Here is a 16,458-nt window from a genome sequence, read left to right on the forward strand (position 1 = left end):
GTATTGTTTGAAACATTAAACCTCTCTTGCACAAGCTCAGCAAGTTTGTATATGGAATGATCACTATATGTGTGTATATATAGTTTGAGCTGAAACTGAAAATTTGTGATGAGATGACACTAAGAATATATTTTTTAAAGGTAAGTTTTGTTAGGGCAGAATTTCAAAACCACATTGGTACCCTTTGCTTTGTTTTGCAGACAATATAAGAAAATTACATTTGAAAATTAAGGGGAATGTTTGTAGTGAAAAATTTAATGTTAAAATTACCCTGTAATTTTATTGCTTATGTTGTGAAAAGCTCTAGTAAGTCTTTTTGTTTGAGGGGTTTACATGTAATAAAGTAGAGCTTTCATGCTTCTAACTATATCTTTACAGACTGAAATAGATTCAAGGGATATGTGACGAGTGAGGTATTTAAGAACAGGTAGGCACCAAACTAAGAGAAAGTCTGACTCTTCGACTTACGTTTTGTCATGTATATACGCCCTGTTAGTGTATGAAAATGGGTAAGCTGATGATGGAAAATAGCAATGTATAAAAAAAGTGGGAATTGTTCCCAGCTACGTGCATAGATCTTTAATAGCTAGATATCAGCCATGTTCCTGAGGAAAGGCTTCAGTGTCGGTCTGGAGTAGCCACCTGGTCGGTGTGGTTTGGAATATAAGTCAAAGTAGGTAATAACGGAAACCAGCAGGGAAACGGATCAAGATCAGAAAATTCAAGTTAAATAGCATCTAGAACTGATAATGTAAGAGTAAAGCAGTGTAATGCAGTGCAATTCTTGTAGTTAAGAAATAGGGAATGTAATTCATCTCTGTGAAGTGCATTTATCTGCAACACCGTGGAACATAAAAATCACAAGCAAATTGAAGTAAAAATAATGTGAAGCAATATCAGTACTTTATTGTAGCTTGAAATCATACAATAACAAAACTTAAAAGTGTTCTAAGAAAATGTTGTTTTTCTTCAGAAATATCTCCCTTTGAAAGAATTCCAAATCCTTTTTAATTGTCTCAAAGCGAATAACATCTACTTTGCCATAACACAAAATGTCAACATGTTCAAAATGCCGCTAGGAGATTGGTAGAAACACAGACAGCATAACGTTCTGAACAAAGGAAAGTAACAGCCTAACTTGGAACACTCTGACCCTCGCGCTCCATAAGGTATCTCTAACTAAATGGGACAGTATGCTGAGTCTTTAAAATTCCAGTCCAAAGTGTGGTAAATATTAGTTTAAGAAGCAATAATGTTCCATGAGAGCTTTTTGTCTTTTTACTGTAAAACAAGCATGAATCTTGTTTTATCACTGTACCTTTTTAAGCTATTCTAAGAATTTCTTAAGATACAAGCTCACAAGTTTTTCCTGCAAAGTGGAAAATATTAAATGCCCTAGGTCCTTAGCAATATGTGATCTTTAATGTTTTACTTGACAACTATCACTTGGTGGCATCAGCAGCAGTTGGAGTCTGTTGCATCCATTTCTTCTCATTCGCACTCCTTCTTTTCCACTTGGGTGAGGCCACCAAACCCAATTCCTTTGGGACCGAAATTTTTTGCATAGCAAACTGCAAAAGAAGGAGGGAGGTAAATGGTATTCTGAATGTTTTCATATAGAGGTAAATGACTTTTGGTTTTAGTACTACTACCAAATTTAAGGTAATGAAAGGAAGGAAATCTGAAATAATGTCTTTCCCAGAAGTGTCAACGGGTTCTAATACTGAAACTATTAAACAGCAGTCACATCTGACTGCTAAAGTTTAGCCTAGGATATAAAAACTTTGCATATTTTTCCCCTTAAGCAATATCTAAGAGTCGAGTGAAGTCTGTGAACCTTTTGATCTGAGAACATCTGGATGTATAATTTGGCATTAATGCGCTACCGTCTGCACTTCCAATGTAGTAAAGTGTTTTTTACTTTTACTGTCAAGAATTCGAATTAGGACCATGACCTTTGCAGATCTGTGTCTTTGTGGGTTTTTAATCATTTTTTTTCTTTACTGAGTGAGCTTGTGCAGGTACAAGAGTCTGCCCAGCAGGTATGGCCAGTGTCCCTGTTAAAAGGTCTGAGGACAGGTCTGAGAGAATGTCATATTTGTAGAAAAATGACAACTTCAAAATTTATATGTGAATAGTAGAAGATGCGATGTCAGCCTAGCTCTTTACTTTGCTTTGGGGAAGTTTTTAAAAAAAGATAAAATGAGTTTTCATGAAGTTGTTAAGCATGCCACAAGGTAAATCATGGTGGCAATACTAATTGTAGATGGACTCAGGCAGTTTCAGCTCATTACGGTTCTTACCTTTACAATAGAGCTCTCCATCTTTGTCTGTAACGTTCGTGGATTCTAAGCTCTTTCCACAGATAGCACAGCGGAAGCACGTCTTATGCCAGGGCTGAGTAAAATTAAGACAATTTGTTGTATATTACAGAAAGCGTGCAGCTAGCAGGTACAAGAATCAATTGCTTTTTATGGCGTGAAAAGGTTTAGGCTGTTTTGTTGGTCTTACAGCTTTCATTTTTAGTCATTCTAGGTTAGTCTTTTTGGTTACTTTATGATCAAAAATCAAGACCTTACCTAGTGACTTTGTTATTAACGGAGGTGTAGTAAAAAGTGGGAGCTATAGATGTTACTCTTGTTTTGGCCACTTCTTTGATACGCAGAGGTAATATTCTAGTAAGAGTTCCTAGAGCAGAGAGCTAGCATGTCATGTGAGAAAAGCTCTAGTCATGGGATCTCTGTAATATAGCTGCAATTGCCACTACAAATAAATGTTTAAATTATAGATATTCCCAGAGATGGTAGTAGAATAACAGTGGTAGAAGAGCCAGGCTGTACAGTAGCCAGGTGTTGTTCTTTAGACATCAACAAGACACAAAAAGTTGACGGTGGTTTATGAAAAACACATGGTTTTAAACCTGAAAGTATATTGGACTCTAGCAATTAGCTAATTCTTCCTCATGTTTTCTTCCTTGAGACTAGGAGTAAAAATTGAAAAGATCAAGGACTTATTAGCTATAGTTTATCAGCATTTTGAAAGTCTGTTTTGTTTCTAGATGCCGTAGTAACTACTTACTTTTCCTCCTCCCATGATCTTCTCTGCAGCATACACTGATTTGCCACAACGGGGACATTTATCCACATCTACCATCTTTTTGGCAAACTTTGAAGGATTACTTTGTGTAGAAGGATGAGCAGACTTTGGTGACCCCCTAAAACAGAAGTTTCCAGCGTTTTACAGTAGAGCTTAAAATGTTGTCTTCATTTTAGAAGTACAATTCCATCATTTTTTGGTAAGGGATAAAGAATATTTAATTTATTGGTCTTAGACATGCAAAAGGAGGGGGGTGGTGGCAAGAGGTGATGCAAGTTTTCTGTTGAATTTTGTGTTGTGTCATTGAAAAGCTGATACTGTAACCGCCCATGTTACCTGGTTTGGGCTGAGAAAATGGAGCTGACAGCAGCCACATGCAGAAAAGATTATACTTAATGAAAAGTGAAAGTAAAAAAGAATTTTATTAAGAGGCAAGAGGGGAAATAAAAGCAAAAGACCTCTCTGTTCTTTGTAACTGGCTATCTGCTGGCATTCAGTGAGTGGAAAATATAAGTTAGATTTTGCATGCAGGTTTTTTTGTCAGTCACAGTAATGTTTGGACCAGGAACTGGGGTTCTTCACTGGCCTGGGCTCCAAAGCACATCAGAAAAGTAACTTTGCTTTGTGTTTCTGGACTTTGTGCTTTATGTCTTTGTGTTAGCTTTTCACGGAATGACTGCTGAATTACCAGATTGTTGAACTGCAACAGGTCATTAAATCTACGGGACATGACAATTTTTGATGCAGAACTCAGCCTGTAATGGATTCATATCTTACAAGGAGCTACAGTTAAATACATTATTTAAGCTTTTCTTTCCTGCACAGCACATTGGTTAATTGGTTTCCTTATAGTTATACCAGAAGAAAGTGTTGTTGATTTGGAAATGTGCAGCTTTGAGAATCATAGAAAAATACTATAAAAACGTACTGTCAGAGATAATTATGTGCTTTTGGAAGATGGTATCCCATTAGAATTCCTTTGTTCAAACATCTTGGTGTGTTTGTAAGTGTTACTTGAGCCACAGGGAGGATTTAGAAATGTTATTTCCCATATTGAGAGGAGAGTTAACAGTGTGTGGTAGTGTGATTATTTCTCTAATAGTAAAACCTAACTGTATTTTAGTCTCTTGGAGGAAAAAAAAATACTGTCACGTTCTATGGTGAATGTGACTTTGCAGTGCTACTAATGGCAAATTACAATTGCAGTGAATATTTATGTCTGTGGTGGCATATAAAGGCTGCTTCTGCAGAGTAATTGCCCATTGAAGGAGGAGATAATTTATAAAGAAGGCTTGAAGAGCGTGAACATCATTAAAAACTGGTAAATTACTGTGTCCACTGAAGGAAAGGTTGTAGGAAAGCCTGCAGTGCTGCTTATGCTGGATGTTGTTATGGAAACAGAGTAAAATATCTAGAATACCCTGCTAAGTGACAAGTAGTACCAGAAAAAAGTGCCGTCAGTGGGATTGAACTCACTGTTGCAGATTCAGGCCCAGATGGTCACCGGTATCAGTGCTTAGACATCCTGCCCCTTGTCCAAAGCCGATACCTTTGGGACCGTATTTCCTCCCATAACAAGTTTTGCAGTAGATTTCGGATTCGTGAGCTGCTACTGTGGTACTGTCCAGAGCTTTTCTGCAAGCCACTGAAAACAGGAAGAGAAAGGCACGTATCAACATTGGCGTTTTCAAATTTGAATTTACATGGCTGAGAATAATTACAATTAGTGTTTATTTTTTGTTTATCTTCACAGGAAAAAAAAAGGTGTTAGCCTGTAGTCAGTATAAAACTTCACTGGGCTGTTGCTAGAGTAGTTGTGAATGCACACACTACACACTGCTTTTGCCGTGGGCAATTATGGGCTTGTCAAGACAATTTGTCTAGATCTGCAAAGCTTAAGATGGATTTGAGATATCATTCTAAACTCCCAAACCTTAAAATAAGAAAAGAAAAGAAAAGAAAAAAAAAATAAAAAAGGAGGTTGCGGGGGTGATTGTATTGTGCATCTGCACCTTTCAAAATAGTCACTCTGAGTCTGTGGTGGCTCTCTCATGCCAGCCCATGCTATTTTAATGCATGTTTCCAAAAAGGGATGTAACATCCATACCATGTCCAGGCAGAGTCAAGCAGGACATGGGTTTTGTTATGTGTTTGTTTACGCTGTGGTGCAAGGTGAAGCTGTGATCCCCGTCAGCTGGTAGTTTCAGCTCTGTTAGACTTCCTCCAGAATATGGCAAGAATATGACTATAGCCGTACCAAAAATGGATGCCTCTTCCTAGTTGTGATCGTTACGGAGAAATACTGCTTGGCTCAGCTCACTAAGCAAGGTCTTGGAGACTTGTGGACAGAAGATGCTGTAGGAATACCTGACATTCATAATGGAATACGAGTTAAGATTCTCTACAGCACTGCTTTAAACCAAGCCTCAACTTGGAAGGACCAAAAGCTGATTAGTGCTCACAGCTGCTGCTTTGGGGATCTCAGTAAGCACGTATCCATGTTATGAGAAACACAAGCCATGCCTAGAGCTAACCAGCATTGCTGAGACCTGTCTCATGCATGGTTATTCTTAACTAGTGGCCATAGAAGCTGAACTGCGGCCTCCCCAGTTCTTCACTCATCTAAAACCTGGTCAGCGTTTAGAGGCTGAACTCTGTTACTGGTCCAGTGGATCTCTTTGCTGCTTATGCGTGGAAATTGGACGTTAATGAATGGGGAGAAAAAAACAATAACTACACTTCTCATCTGCTTGGTGACTGTGTATGCTGCAGCATTTTGGGAACTCGGTGTGCAATAGCCCCCACCCCACCGAGGGAAGATGGAGCTTTAGTTTGGAGTGCCTAGAGAAAACCAGGGGCTTGCAGTATGGTTAAAAATTAAAATTTCAATACTTCTGACAAATTGTTCACTGTTTCAACAGTGGTTGATGGAGAAAAAGAAAATGGCAAAAAGTTTCTCTCCAGCTTCCTTTGAAGAAGTGCATGTCCCACAGCAGGCATTCCAGTCATGGATGGGCTGTTGGTAGCTTGGACAATAAAGTTGCTTAGCTCATGTAAGCAACAGAAACCTGTGAAATACAGAACTATTGAAAGCCGCTGGAAGTTCAAGCCGTAGAATAGCTGACTGACTGTTTGGTTGGTCCCTTTCCCCCCATGTTTAACTGTCCTGCTGTGACTCTCAAATTCATCCACATCAGGAAATTTAAGCTGATACTGGAACCTCTGCAGCTTCAATGCTGCCACTGCGCTGCGTAGAGGGAAAATAATTCACAAGGACCTTTATGGTTAATAGAAATAAAACACGGGGCTTCTGTGAACGCGTGAACCTGATCTCCCAGTGCTACCGTCTCTTCTGCTTTGAGATGATAATTATGTTTGCTAAGGGAGTTAAGGGATGATGGAAACTCTAGCAGTAGCTAAAGTGCTTCTATTTCTGGCACCTTAGGGATAGAGTATCAATTCACCGCAACAGATGGAGCAAAAGCCCTTGAAGTGCTATTGTTGAAATAACTTTGAGACCCGTCATCTGCCAACAGATACTGCTCGCCAGCCGGTACTAAGAAGTTTCAGGTCGATGGCGTGAGATCCTGCCAAATGTCCGTCACAGCTGTGGTTTAAGTAAGAGCTGATGGGGGAACAAGGTAGGTAAAAACAGCAGTCTGCGTGGGAAGGAGGGCTTGTTGGGAAGGAGTTTCTTTCCCATGTTTGTAGGGAAGAACTGTGGATTGGAGCGTGTGTGATTTATAGTGTAGCTTGTCTGATCCTTACTGTGTAAACAGGTTGGTTTGAATTGGTTAGAATTTGGCCAAATTGAACTTTTTGGTCTCAAGATACTGGTGTGTTCTGTCTGGTCAAATATAATGTAAAATATAAAACGTATTTTGAATATATTTAATACCAAGATACATAAAAGCTCAGCTAAATAGGTTAACTCTTTCTGTACCTGAGATTAGGTTGAGGAGCATTGGTTTTCTTCTGCTGAGAAACTGAATCCTATAATTGGTTCATTGAAAAGCCCATGAACATGATACTGAGTTGCCCAGAGCTGCTGATGAGTGTGTGTGAATCATGGGATAAGTAAAGCCATTTAACACTCCTCATATGCCAACCGGGCTTAGATGCATCATTAGTTTTTGACCTTAAACATACTTCTGCTGGGAATACTTTTTTTAGTATCTAACTTATTAATAATTCAATTCAGACTTAGGACTCTGAGGAGCAAATAAAATAAAATAAACCAAACCCCACCCCCACCCACCCACCCCAAACCCCAACCTATTGACGAAAATCAAACAAACAAAAAATCCAAACCACAAAAACCCGAAACAGTTGGCAAAGTTAATGGATGGACGTTGGTTATCACGAATGGCTAAAAATAAAAAATCAGTTACGCTATGAATGAAGCTTAAACTTGTTCAGGTATTAGGTAGGAGAGAAATATTATTAACTATGCCTTATTAGGACAGCTGTTTATTTTTGTTAGACGCTGGAGAGTCTACTAATTTGTCATCTTCTGCTGTTTAATTTTCTAGCATTTGATAAAGCACAAGTGTCAGTGAAAGCTTTTCTCAGTTACCACGTTCGTGCCCCTCTCCCTGTAGCTCTCTGACACTTAGTATTAACTGTTATAGGCAGCACAAAGAAGCAATGACAAGTCTGTGGTTTTCACAAAACTGAGATTTTTATCGTTCTTGAAGAATTGGCTGAAGGTTGTCCATTACATTTTTTTGTGGGAATTCTTCCTTACTCAGTCTGTTAGACATTGCTTGCAGGGCCCTGGGAGAAAGGCAAAGATGACTCAAGGAAGTTATTTGGACCGATTCCGCTTAGTAGTGTGCCGTGTCATCAAAACATGTAGTATCAGTCTCATGCCTCCAAACAAGCATTCTTTGTCCGTCCAGGAGAGGAGGAGGAAAAATTGCATTCAGTGGCTTCTAAGCTGTCATGTTGGAATTCATACTGCAAAGGTACTAAATCTCAAGTGTTGTCTGCAAAATAAACTATTTAGCTATCTTTAGTTCTTATCAAATTGTTTACTCTCTCCACAGAAGGTGAACAGAGCTGAACTGATACCTCCTCTCTAATTTTTCAAATGTTGGCTCATCTGCAGGGAGAGCAAAATTCCTGGACGCTGTCTGCCAAACACTGCAGAGGTGGTGGGGTGAAAAAGGGAAATGGGACTATATGAAATATGGGGAAGGAGGAGACGCAGGTGTTTGTAGGGTGTTGGCAGGAGATTTTGATGACACCAGGGTAATGTCTTTCAGCTTTCCTGTGTGAAATGAATTCATGTGGGGATTCACCATAAAAGTAATCATCTCCTATAATATCCCATATTATCTCATATACTTCTGTCCTGTCAGTGCCGTTTGTTTAGTTCTTCTAGACTTTCTAACCTGAACCAAACCTATAGCATGCTCTGCTGTGGACAGAAGGTAGTATTTTTTGGAGATATGTGATTCTGCAGCACTCTAGTGTCCCTGACAAAAAAATCATCCAAGGCACGTTTGGAAAAAGAAAAGTCAGGAGCCTGAGAGGCAGACTGCTAGAAAGGGCTGGAAAACTGGCCTTGATTATTAAGGGCCGCTATGGAGCACCACAGTGGCATTTCAGAAAACTGGTGGCTGCTCTGAAAACAGATGCCATCATTTTCCATCCTTCCATTGCTAAGAGGATGGGAAATAGGTTTCATCTTTATGTTACTAGAGAGCGCCAGACCAGAACGCGTTTTGCTGTGCTGTACTTCAAGTAGGATGATCAACATGTGATGCCCTCTATTCAAACTTCCCCACAAGTAAGAGGCATAAGCTTTAACAAAACTTCTCCTTTGCAAAATTCAGTCTGATGCTCGTTGCTTCTACCATGCTGGATGTTGCTTAGGGTGTTTAAAAACCTGCTGTAGGCGTCCCATGAGCAAACGTGATGAACTGGGGCAATGGAAGCGCCTTTATTGCATGCAGAGTAATGCAAAAGTGAATTTATTAGCTTTGATGGAAAACGTATACAGAGCTATGGGAATTCTTTGAAGTTAAAAGAGTGTAGCCCAGCTTACTGCAGAGGAAGCACGTCTTGTGGAAACTCCTTCCATTGCACTGGATTTCCTCAGCATGGTACACGGTCTTTTCACAGGCACCACATTTGGCTCCACCTCCCCAGTTTGGCATCCTTATATCTGAAGGGCAACCTGGCAAATCAGATTATAAAAATAAATACAACAACACAAGTGAGTTATTTTAAACAGAACAACTTGCTTTTTATTTTCTTTTAAATTATTGGGTTTTCCCCATCTCCAGTCAACTGCTATTGCATCCCTGCAATATACTAAGTACCTGTGCGGTAGCAGGAACATACGCGACCCATGGGTGAGGGTGCTAGCCTGGTGCTTCAGGGAGCAGGGGCAGTCTAAATCCTATGTTGTGCAACCCTCCTTTGTAAATAAAGATGTTCCTTAGCTCATGATGGTAAACACATGAAATGACTGTGAGGTGTTTCAGTGAAAAGGTGCCAGGATCACTGAAACCTCTTCTGGAGAAGTGGATCTAGGATTTATTTTCTGACAAATGGTAATTTTCTTTCAATCCTGCCCTCCCCTGTATTCCACCGTAGCCTTTGCCCCTCAGCTTTTGCTTTATGTGTGTTGGTCTGGTTTTGGTGAGGCGGTTTTTAATGGAGACCAACAAACACTTTGAAGCTTTACTGGACTTTAAGCAAAAGCGTGGACAGTATTTGGCATTAAGTTTTCTACAAGGCAGTATTCTACCTAGACCCTCTGTTAAGAGACAGCATATACTGCTATCCGTACCTCTCCAAAGCAAGTGCTAGGTCATCCACTGCCACATGAGCTTGTATAAAGGCAATTTTCTGCGGCAGTATGATATTATTTTATACAACTCATACTTCTTAATTCCACCTTGAAGTTTAACACATAAAATGTTATTTCAGAGGACACTTTAATAGAAACAAGTTGTTTGTTGCTTTTCTGAATTCCTTATAAAAGAGCTGCAAGTTCACTGTGCTGCACAGCTGTTACAAAGTAGTAATAGATAGCTTCCTAAGGTGCTTGAGGTGTGTTTTAATTTGTCAGTTGCTTTTAAAATCTAAACATCAGAGAAAAAAGAGTAGTGGTTACTGTTCTAGTTCTTGCTATTCCAGTGAGTGTTGAGGTGACTTGCCCAAGGTCACACAGGAGGGCAGTGTCGGAGCCAGGAGCCCAGCTTCGGTCGCCTGACGGCAGCCTGGGTAAGTGCTTTTCCTGATGATTGTGCTATCATGCATCTGAAACAACCCCAACCTATGGTTTGCCCTTCTGTTTTCTTGTTTGAGTCATCGTTTCTGGAAAGACTGGGACGTCATCTTGTCATCTGCACACCGTATTATCAGGTTGTTCCAAGCTCCTGGCACCAGCCTTCCTTCTCCTTCTTGGAAAACCAGTCACCTTCTTATTATAGTTCTTTCAAAGCCTGGTTGTGCTATTTGTGTTTGATTAAATTCACAATAAGATATTCTTAACTAAGAAAAGAATTTTGAACGCTCAATCAGGCCCGCTACTGGAGAATTTTCTTCTGAGGTTGAGAGGCAGAGGGGAGTTTCCACAGCAGTGATGGAATGTAGCTGGTCTTTGCAATGGCTTGTATTTTAGACTAACATTTTACTATGTCTGTAGTAAATGTCCTGTGTTTATCATCATCTCAGTGATGTTTGTATTGATACTCTATCTTCCAAATTTCAGAATGAAATGAACAATTTCTACATGCCAGCTCTGCAGGCTGAACCTGAAGCTGGAGGGAATTCTTTCCGGCAGCTAACACTAAAAATCATGCAGTGGTGTAAGAGACGTGTGTGTTGAGCAAAAGGAAGGTACTGTAGGAGTCTGTGCACACACTGAAGCCATAGCACTGAAGACGTAGCAACATGGGCAAGTTTTACAATCAGTGTTTGGTAACGATGCAGATACCAGCATATCCAAACATCTCTGCTTTAGTACTGCAGTTACTAGTATATCCTTAACCATGTATAATGGTTATATGTAAGTCACTGTTGTGACTGTTACCTGTGGTAGACAGCATACCCATTACCCTCATGCGAGATCCAGTCTCCCCTTCTCTCTGTGAGGCTGATTTATGCTCAGCTGAACAACCTTCCCAGCTCAGGCAGCCTCATCCTCTGCTGTCGTACAGCAACAGCATCATTTATCTCTTTCACACCCTATCAGTTCTCTTGGGAGGCTGTTCACAAGCCGAACTGCTCTGACAGTTAGAGAACAGTAATGATGCAACAATGAAAAGAAAATTCAGCTTGCCTCTAGCTCTGTTTATCTGTTATGTAATGAGTAAAAAGCATAAATCTGATGTTGCTGAAATAAACAAAAATAATTGCACACAGGGAACATACTATGAATTTGGCCCCTTCTTACTTAGTGAAGGCGTTACTGAACAGCACTGTTAAAGAAAAGAAATTAAAAATCTTTTTTCCCTTTCTTTTGAATGGAAGATAAAGGAACAGAGAGAAATGTTTCACATGGGTAAAATCTAATGGTCTCATTGCACCATTCTATATTTTCTCCTATTTTTAATGTACTTTTGTATTGGTGCCTTTTTTTTCTTTTGTAAAAATAGTTCAAGTAAAGCTTCAAACATTTTAAGAGAAGGAAGAGCAGTGGGAGATAAAAATTAGTTTTGTGACAGTTCCTTGAAAATGAAAATGAGTTTTTTGTGTTCATAGTTGTTCCCTTTCAAATCAAGTTTCCAGTCAAACCCATTCCCAGCGGGAGCAGCACTGATGGCTGCCTGGGACGAGAGTGGTTTGGAGCTGCAGTCTATGTAAAACTGCCTCTGCTGGTTTAGTTCCCCTGAAAGGCACACCAAGCATCTCAGTCTGTGGCGACAGGATGCTTGTTGGAAAGTAGCTGTAATTACATCAGTAGCTGAAGGGGGAAAAAAATAATCTCTGAAAAAGTCTGATAATGCGTGATAGTAAACCTTGTGCTGTTGCGGGCTGTGGTTAGAGCTCTTAAAAGAACCATTGCTCCTGAGGCTAATTATAGTAACGTGACTGGGCATGCATACACATTTTCCATGTTTTTTTGGCATCACCTGATGGGAAGCTGTCACAGTATAAACATTCCCATAAGGATAGCGGCGTAAGAAGGGCAGCGTATGCTGCGGTGGTGCACTGGCTGGCTGAACAGCTGGGTGAGGTACCAGGGCAAGCCTTGCTCTTCGTGTCCTTGCTTTGTTCATCTCTCAGAGCACGGACCTGCAGCCATCCCTGAGGGTGCTGCCTGTGCAGCAGGTGTTACTGTGACCAAGTGAATTCCACAGGGTATACGGATTCATAGTTTTTTACTCATCTAAATGATAAGGGTGGGTAAAGCTCCATCCTTAAAATGTGCAAATAGAACTCTGTCTGCTATTTGTCATAAGAAAACAAATGCACCCAAAGCCTTCATTTCACTTAATTTCATTGGGTGTCAGTGTCTCAATCCCCCTGAAATTTCCTGAACTTTGTCATCTGAATCTGGTTCACTTGCAGTGACTGCTAACCACATGGTATGTGTTACATGTTGGTGATCTAGTGGGAAGTCGAGTGGGCTCATTCTAAACGTATTGAACATGTGACAGAGAAACTTCTGAGGGTGAGTGCTGCAGCACGTTGGCAGGCGCTGCCAGTACTGTTAAGCCGGAGGAGTGTTCTTGGACTTGCTCTGATGGCATTTAGCAGCTTGTATCGTTCCACTTCAAAATGCAGCTACTATATGGAGTAGAATTGATACTCGTGAGATGTGCAGCCAAGGATACGTGCTTCTCGTTATTTGGAGCTTGTAGCACTACTATGTAGGCTAGCCTGGCACCAGGGAAGCCTTTGAAGTGTTTCTCTGCCCTGCACAGGCATGAAAAAATGTGAGCTGTCTTTTGCTGGGTTGTTAGTCATACTGCACAAATCTGGATGTCACATAACTGCTGCGGTGCGTGTCTTGCTCTGATCGGAGTGCTATTGATAAGAATATAATCCAAAAATGTATTTAGATCCATCGATCTGAGTGGGAAGTGGATGCAGTGCTGACCCAATGAAGCTGTGCAGAGGAGTGCAAGGCAGCGTGGCGCAGGTGAGAAAGGTGTTGAAAGTAATTCTGGTGCTTCCCTGTTAAACACGAGGGTTTGCCTTCTAAATGCTTAGACGTTTGTTAGTCCAGACCTTGGGTCATATCTGAGCGGACTGCAGAAGCTGTGTATGGTGTGGCTGGGAGGATTGTCTCAGGGTGCCACATGTGCTACAGGATGGCTCTGAAGGGCATAAGTGGGATTGGAAATGTCGGCCTTCATGACCACTGGTGGTAAAAATGCTGAATCAGGACTGATGGATAGGACGTGCCTTGCTTCTCTCTCTTTTTTTCAGTCCCAGCTAGCTGTTTGGTCTAGGCTCGGTTAAAAGTATAAGAATACAGATTCCTTACCTAACAAATAAATGCTAATAATATGAAGTTAAATCACTGTCTACGTTGAAATGCAAGTATCAAGGCTACAGTTGAAATTCTTTTCCCAGCTGAAGTCTGTGGGAAATGCCAACGCAGCCAGGACTTCATTCCAGTATCTAATCACAGCTCCACTGCTGACCTGTCCTGTGACCACCAGTGACTCATTTGACTGTCCTTAGTGTTACTCACCTCACCAGCACCATGGTGGTAACAATAGAGAGCTTTCTTTATAAAAGTTGCAATAAACCACTGCTATAATTTTTCTTCTTTCTCTGCAACTAATGCTCGAGACGGTTAGGTTATATCTCGCTGTGTCTGCGGGGTAAAGCAGAATTTGTGCCCCTGGGTCTCAAAATGCCTGAAGGTGTTTTTGTCAAAATCCAACTCGCTGCAGAAAGCGTTCTCTCTTGGCAGAATAGACTCACACAGAGAAAACGTTTTTGTTTGAAGATTGGGCTCATTTAATGAAGGTGCAATATTGTTACATATTTATAATCGTATTTCTTATGTTCCGATGCATTCAATAGACTATTGATGTGGGTAAATTTAAAGCTTATTAGTTAGCATCACACATTTAGCCCCCGCCACCATCTCATAATGATTAGCGTTTTCCCTTTCTTTCTGCAGTAAACTGACACAGATCAAGGATGGGAATTTCCACACTGACATGGGGAAGTAAATACTGATTTTTCATTGACAGTGGTCATGCTAAGTTACACAAGCCCACTTGAAACAAAAGATTTTAAGTGACTTGATATGATGTGCAAAGGTGATTGAAAACCCCAGAGCCCTGTGTCCGAGTCCTTTGCTTTTTTCTCTGTCCTTCTAAATTATCTATTATTTCCTAGTTTAGTAATGCCACAATTCTTTTAAAACTTCCTTGCTGCACCCTTTTGCAGAAATTTAAGATCGCACCTCCAAAAGATGTGATATCCTGATGCTAGAACAAGGTACTTAGTTCTGACTTAACAAAACCACGACCCCCCAGCTACTTGCACACACTCCCTCAGTGTTCAGTTCGATTCTTGTGGCTGTGGGGAACTGCACCCTGCTGTACAAATGACCTGTTCCTTTTTCCAGACCTAATCCTGAGCTATCAACTTTCACTTTTCCTTCCATAAGATCCTTCTCTAAATCCTTATCTGTGCACTAAGTCTTTTAAGTGCTGAGCAAAACTGTGATGGGCTGTGAAATGGTACTGTGATGACTGAGATCAGACACAGAATTATTTAGTCTATGTACCAGGTTTTATTCTTTGAAATAACTTTGCCTTTAGGTAGAAAACTTTTCCAAGTAAATATATATTTATTTTTTTATTTAGTTATTGGGCCTTTTCTGGAAACTTGACCAATGGTGCTGTCTTGTAATGATGGAGTGATAGACATGTGAATTCTTTCATCCTGCATTGTTGTCTAGCCATTTTCTGTCAAGTCTGCATAGAACTTTTTTCTCATTTGATATAAAACCAGTTGGTCGCTGACATTAAATATTTTGAGGATTTGGGGGGGGGTTGCTTTTTGGATTTTTTTATTTTATTTCTAGAATACTATCATCTGAGAAAGTATAAAAGCCCATAAATTCATATGCTTAGAAATTTGTGTGTAAAAAGACAGACGTTTTGTGGACAATATAATTCTGTAGCTTTGTAACAAAATTTTTTAATAGACTTTGAAACTTTTGTTATCTAGTCTTGTATGTAGTCAAAATGTATATCATTACCAAGGAACCCCACAACCCTGATCTGGTCACCCTGGTATCTACTCAACAGGCTGAGAAGCCCAGAAGAATCTCTCTTATCAGTTGGCTACTCCAAACCTAAAATATTGCTCTTAGCTCAGTTTGACTTGCATTGCTACACTATAGCTATACATTTTAATTTGTCAAGCAACAAGCTTTTACAAGTTTCTACCACCTGTTGGGAGAAAAAAAAATAAAAAATAGGCAAACGTTTATATCGGACAGTCCTGGCAGAACCCGGTGCACGCTACTTACCGGAGTCGCTTGATGCTTCCCCCTGCCTCCTTGGGCCTGAAGGGCTGCACCGTGAGGGATTCCTGCGCTCTTTAAATGCAGCGGCCACTGCCGTCGGCCCTATAAGCTGGGAGGGGAGGGGAATGAGGGAGAGTTTCAGGGATCTGAGCAATGCCACTGCTATCGCCAAGCTGAAAATAGCCTCTGACAAAAGCCTGGCATTTTGTTCCCTTATGTCCACTTGTGAGTAGGTGGACAACAATGCAGCCCCTCGGTTATACCTCGGGGCGTTCTGAACGGCAGCCCAACAGATCCCGAATAAAGACTGAAGTTTTATAGTTGCTACTGCATTGTATAAATGTGAAGGCGTAAAATAATGGTTCCTGAAATGAGGATTTAGCCATAAATGGCCATATTGTCACAAGGAATTTACAAAAATAATTATTAAAAAAAAAAATAAAATCCAAACCTGTTTGTAGGAACCTTTGGAACTCAACAGTTTTAAATCAGAATTTCATTCTGTAGTTCATGATTTGATAGATAGAACTGGTTTTTCTTTTAGGGTACAGAGAATTACGCTTTTCGCTCTAATCTTTCAATTTTTTCCTGGTTTAGGCATTAAGATGGCTGATTAATATGGCTAATGTTCAGCATGTCTAGTCATCGTGGTTATATTTGCCATGCCCAGCTGAGCCCCTTGGAAATGGATGCTGCTGCAGAGATGTTAGATGTGTGGACAATAAGGTATGAAGCACTTAAAGTTCACTTTTTACAGGGTTTTATTTTAAGTGCTTTAAAGATTTAGAAGCTAATTCTCATTTTCTAAAGGGATGCCTGAATTTAGCAACTTTGTTCAGTATCGTGGGCTTTGCTGTGTGTGAGAGGGCCAGGCCCTTGCAGTTTGGGGGTTAAACACC

The 16,458-nt window shown here is 40.4% G+C and overlaps 1 protein-coding gene across 1 annotated transcript; it reads right to left on the reverse strand.

The window, feature by feature from the left end:
- Positions 1-101: 101 nt before the first annotated feature.
- CSRP3 (cysteine and glycine rich protein 3) lies at positions 102-15,642 on the reverse strand. Its single transcript, XM_056353240.1, has 6 exons — positions 15,563-15,642; positions 9,149-9,280; positions 4,573-4,741; positions 3,079-3,214; positions 2,304-2,397; positions 102-1,571 (listed from the first exon to the last, which is right to left on the reverse strand). The coding sequence occupies exons 2-6, from the start codon at positions 9,258-9,260 to the stop codon at positions 1,492-1,494; spliced, it is 591 nt and encodes a 196-aa protein (XP_056209215.1). The 5' UTR covers positions 9,261-9,280; positions 15,563-15,642; the 3' UTR covers positions 102-1,491.
- Between the last annotated feature and the right edge of the window lie 816 nt (positions 15,643-16,458).

The sequence above is a fragment of the Falco biarmicus genome, chromosome 10, assembly GCF_023638135.1.
Source record: "Falco biarmicus isolate bFalBia1 chromosome 10, bFalBia1.pri, whole genome shotgun sequence".
NCBI classification, from domain to species: Eukaryota; Metazoa; Chordata; class Aves; order Falconiformes; family Falconidae; genus Falco; species Falco biarmicus.

Coding starts and splice junctions, on each gene's coding strand:
- CSRP3 (XM_056353240.1), bottom strand. CDS start 9,260: ATGCCAAACTGGGGAGGTGGAGCCAAATGTGGTGCCTGTGAAAAGACC. Junction 3,215..4,572: donor CTGGGCCTGAATCTGCAACA/GTGAGTTCAATC, acceptor CTTCTGTTTTAG/GGGGTCACCAAAGTCTGCTC. Junction 1,572..2,303: donor TGGAGAGCTCTATTGTAAAG/GTAAGAACCGTA, acceptor CTTCTTTTGCAG/TTTGCTATGCAAAAAATTTC.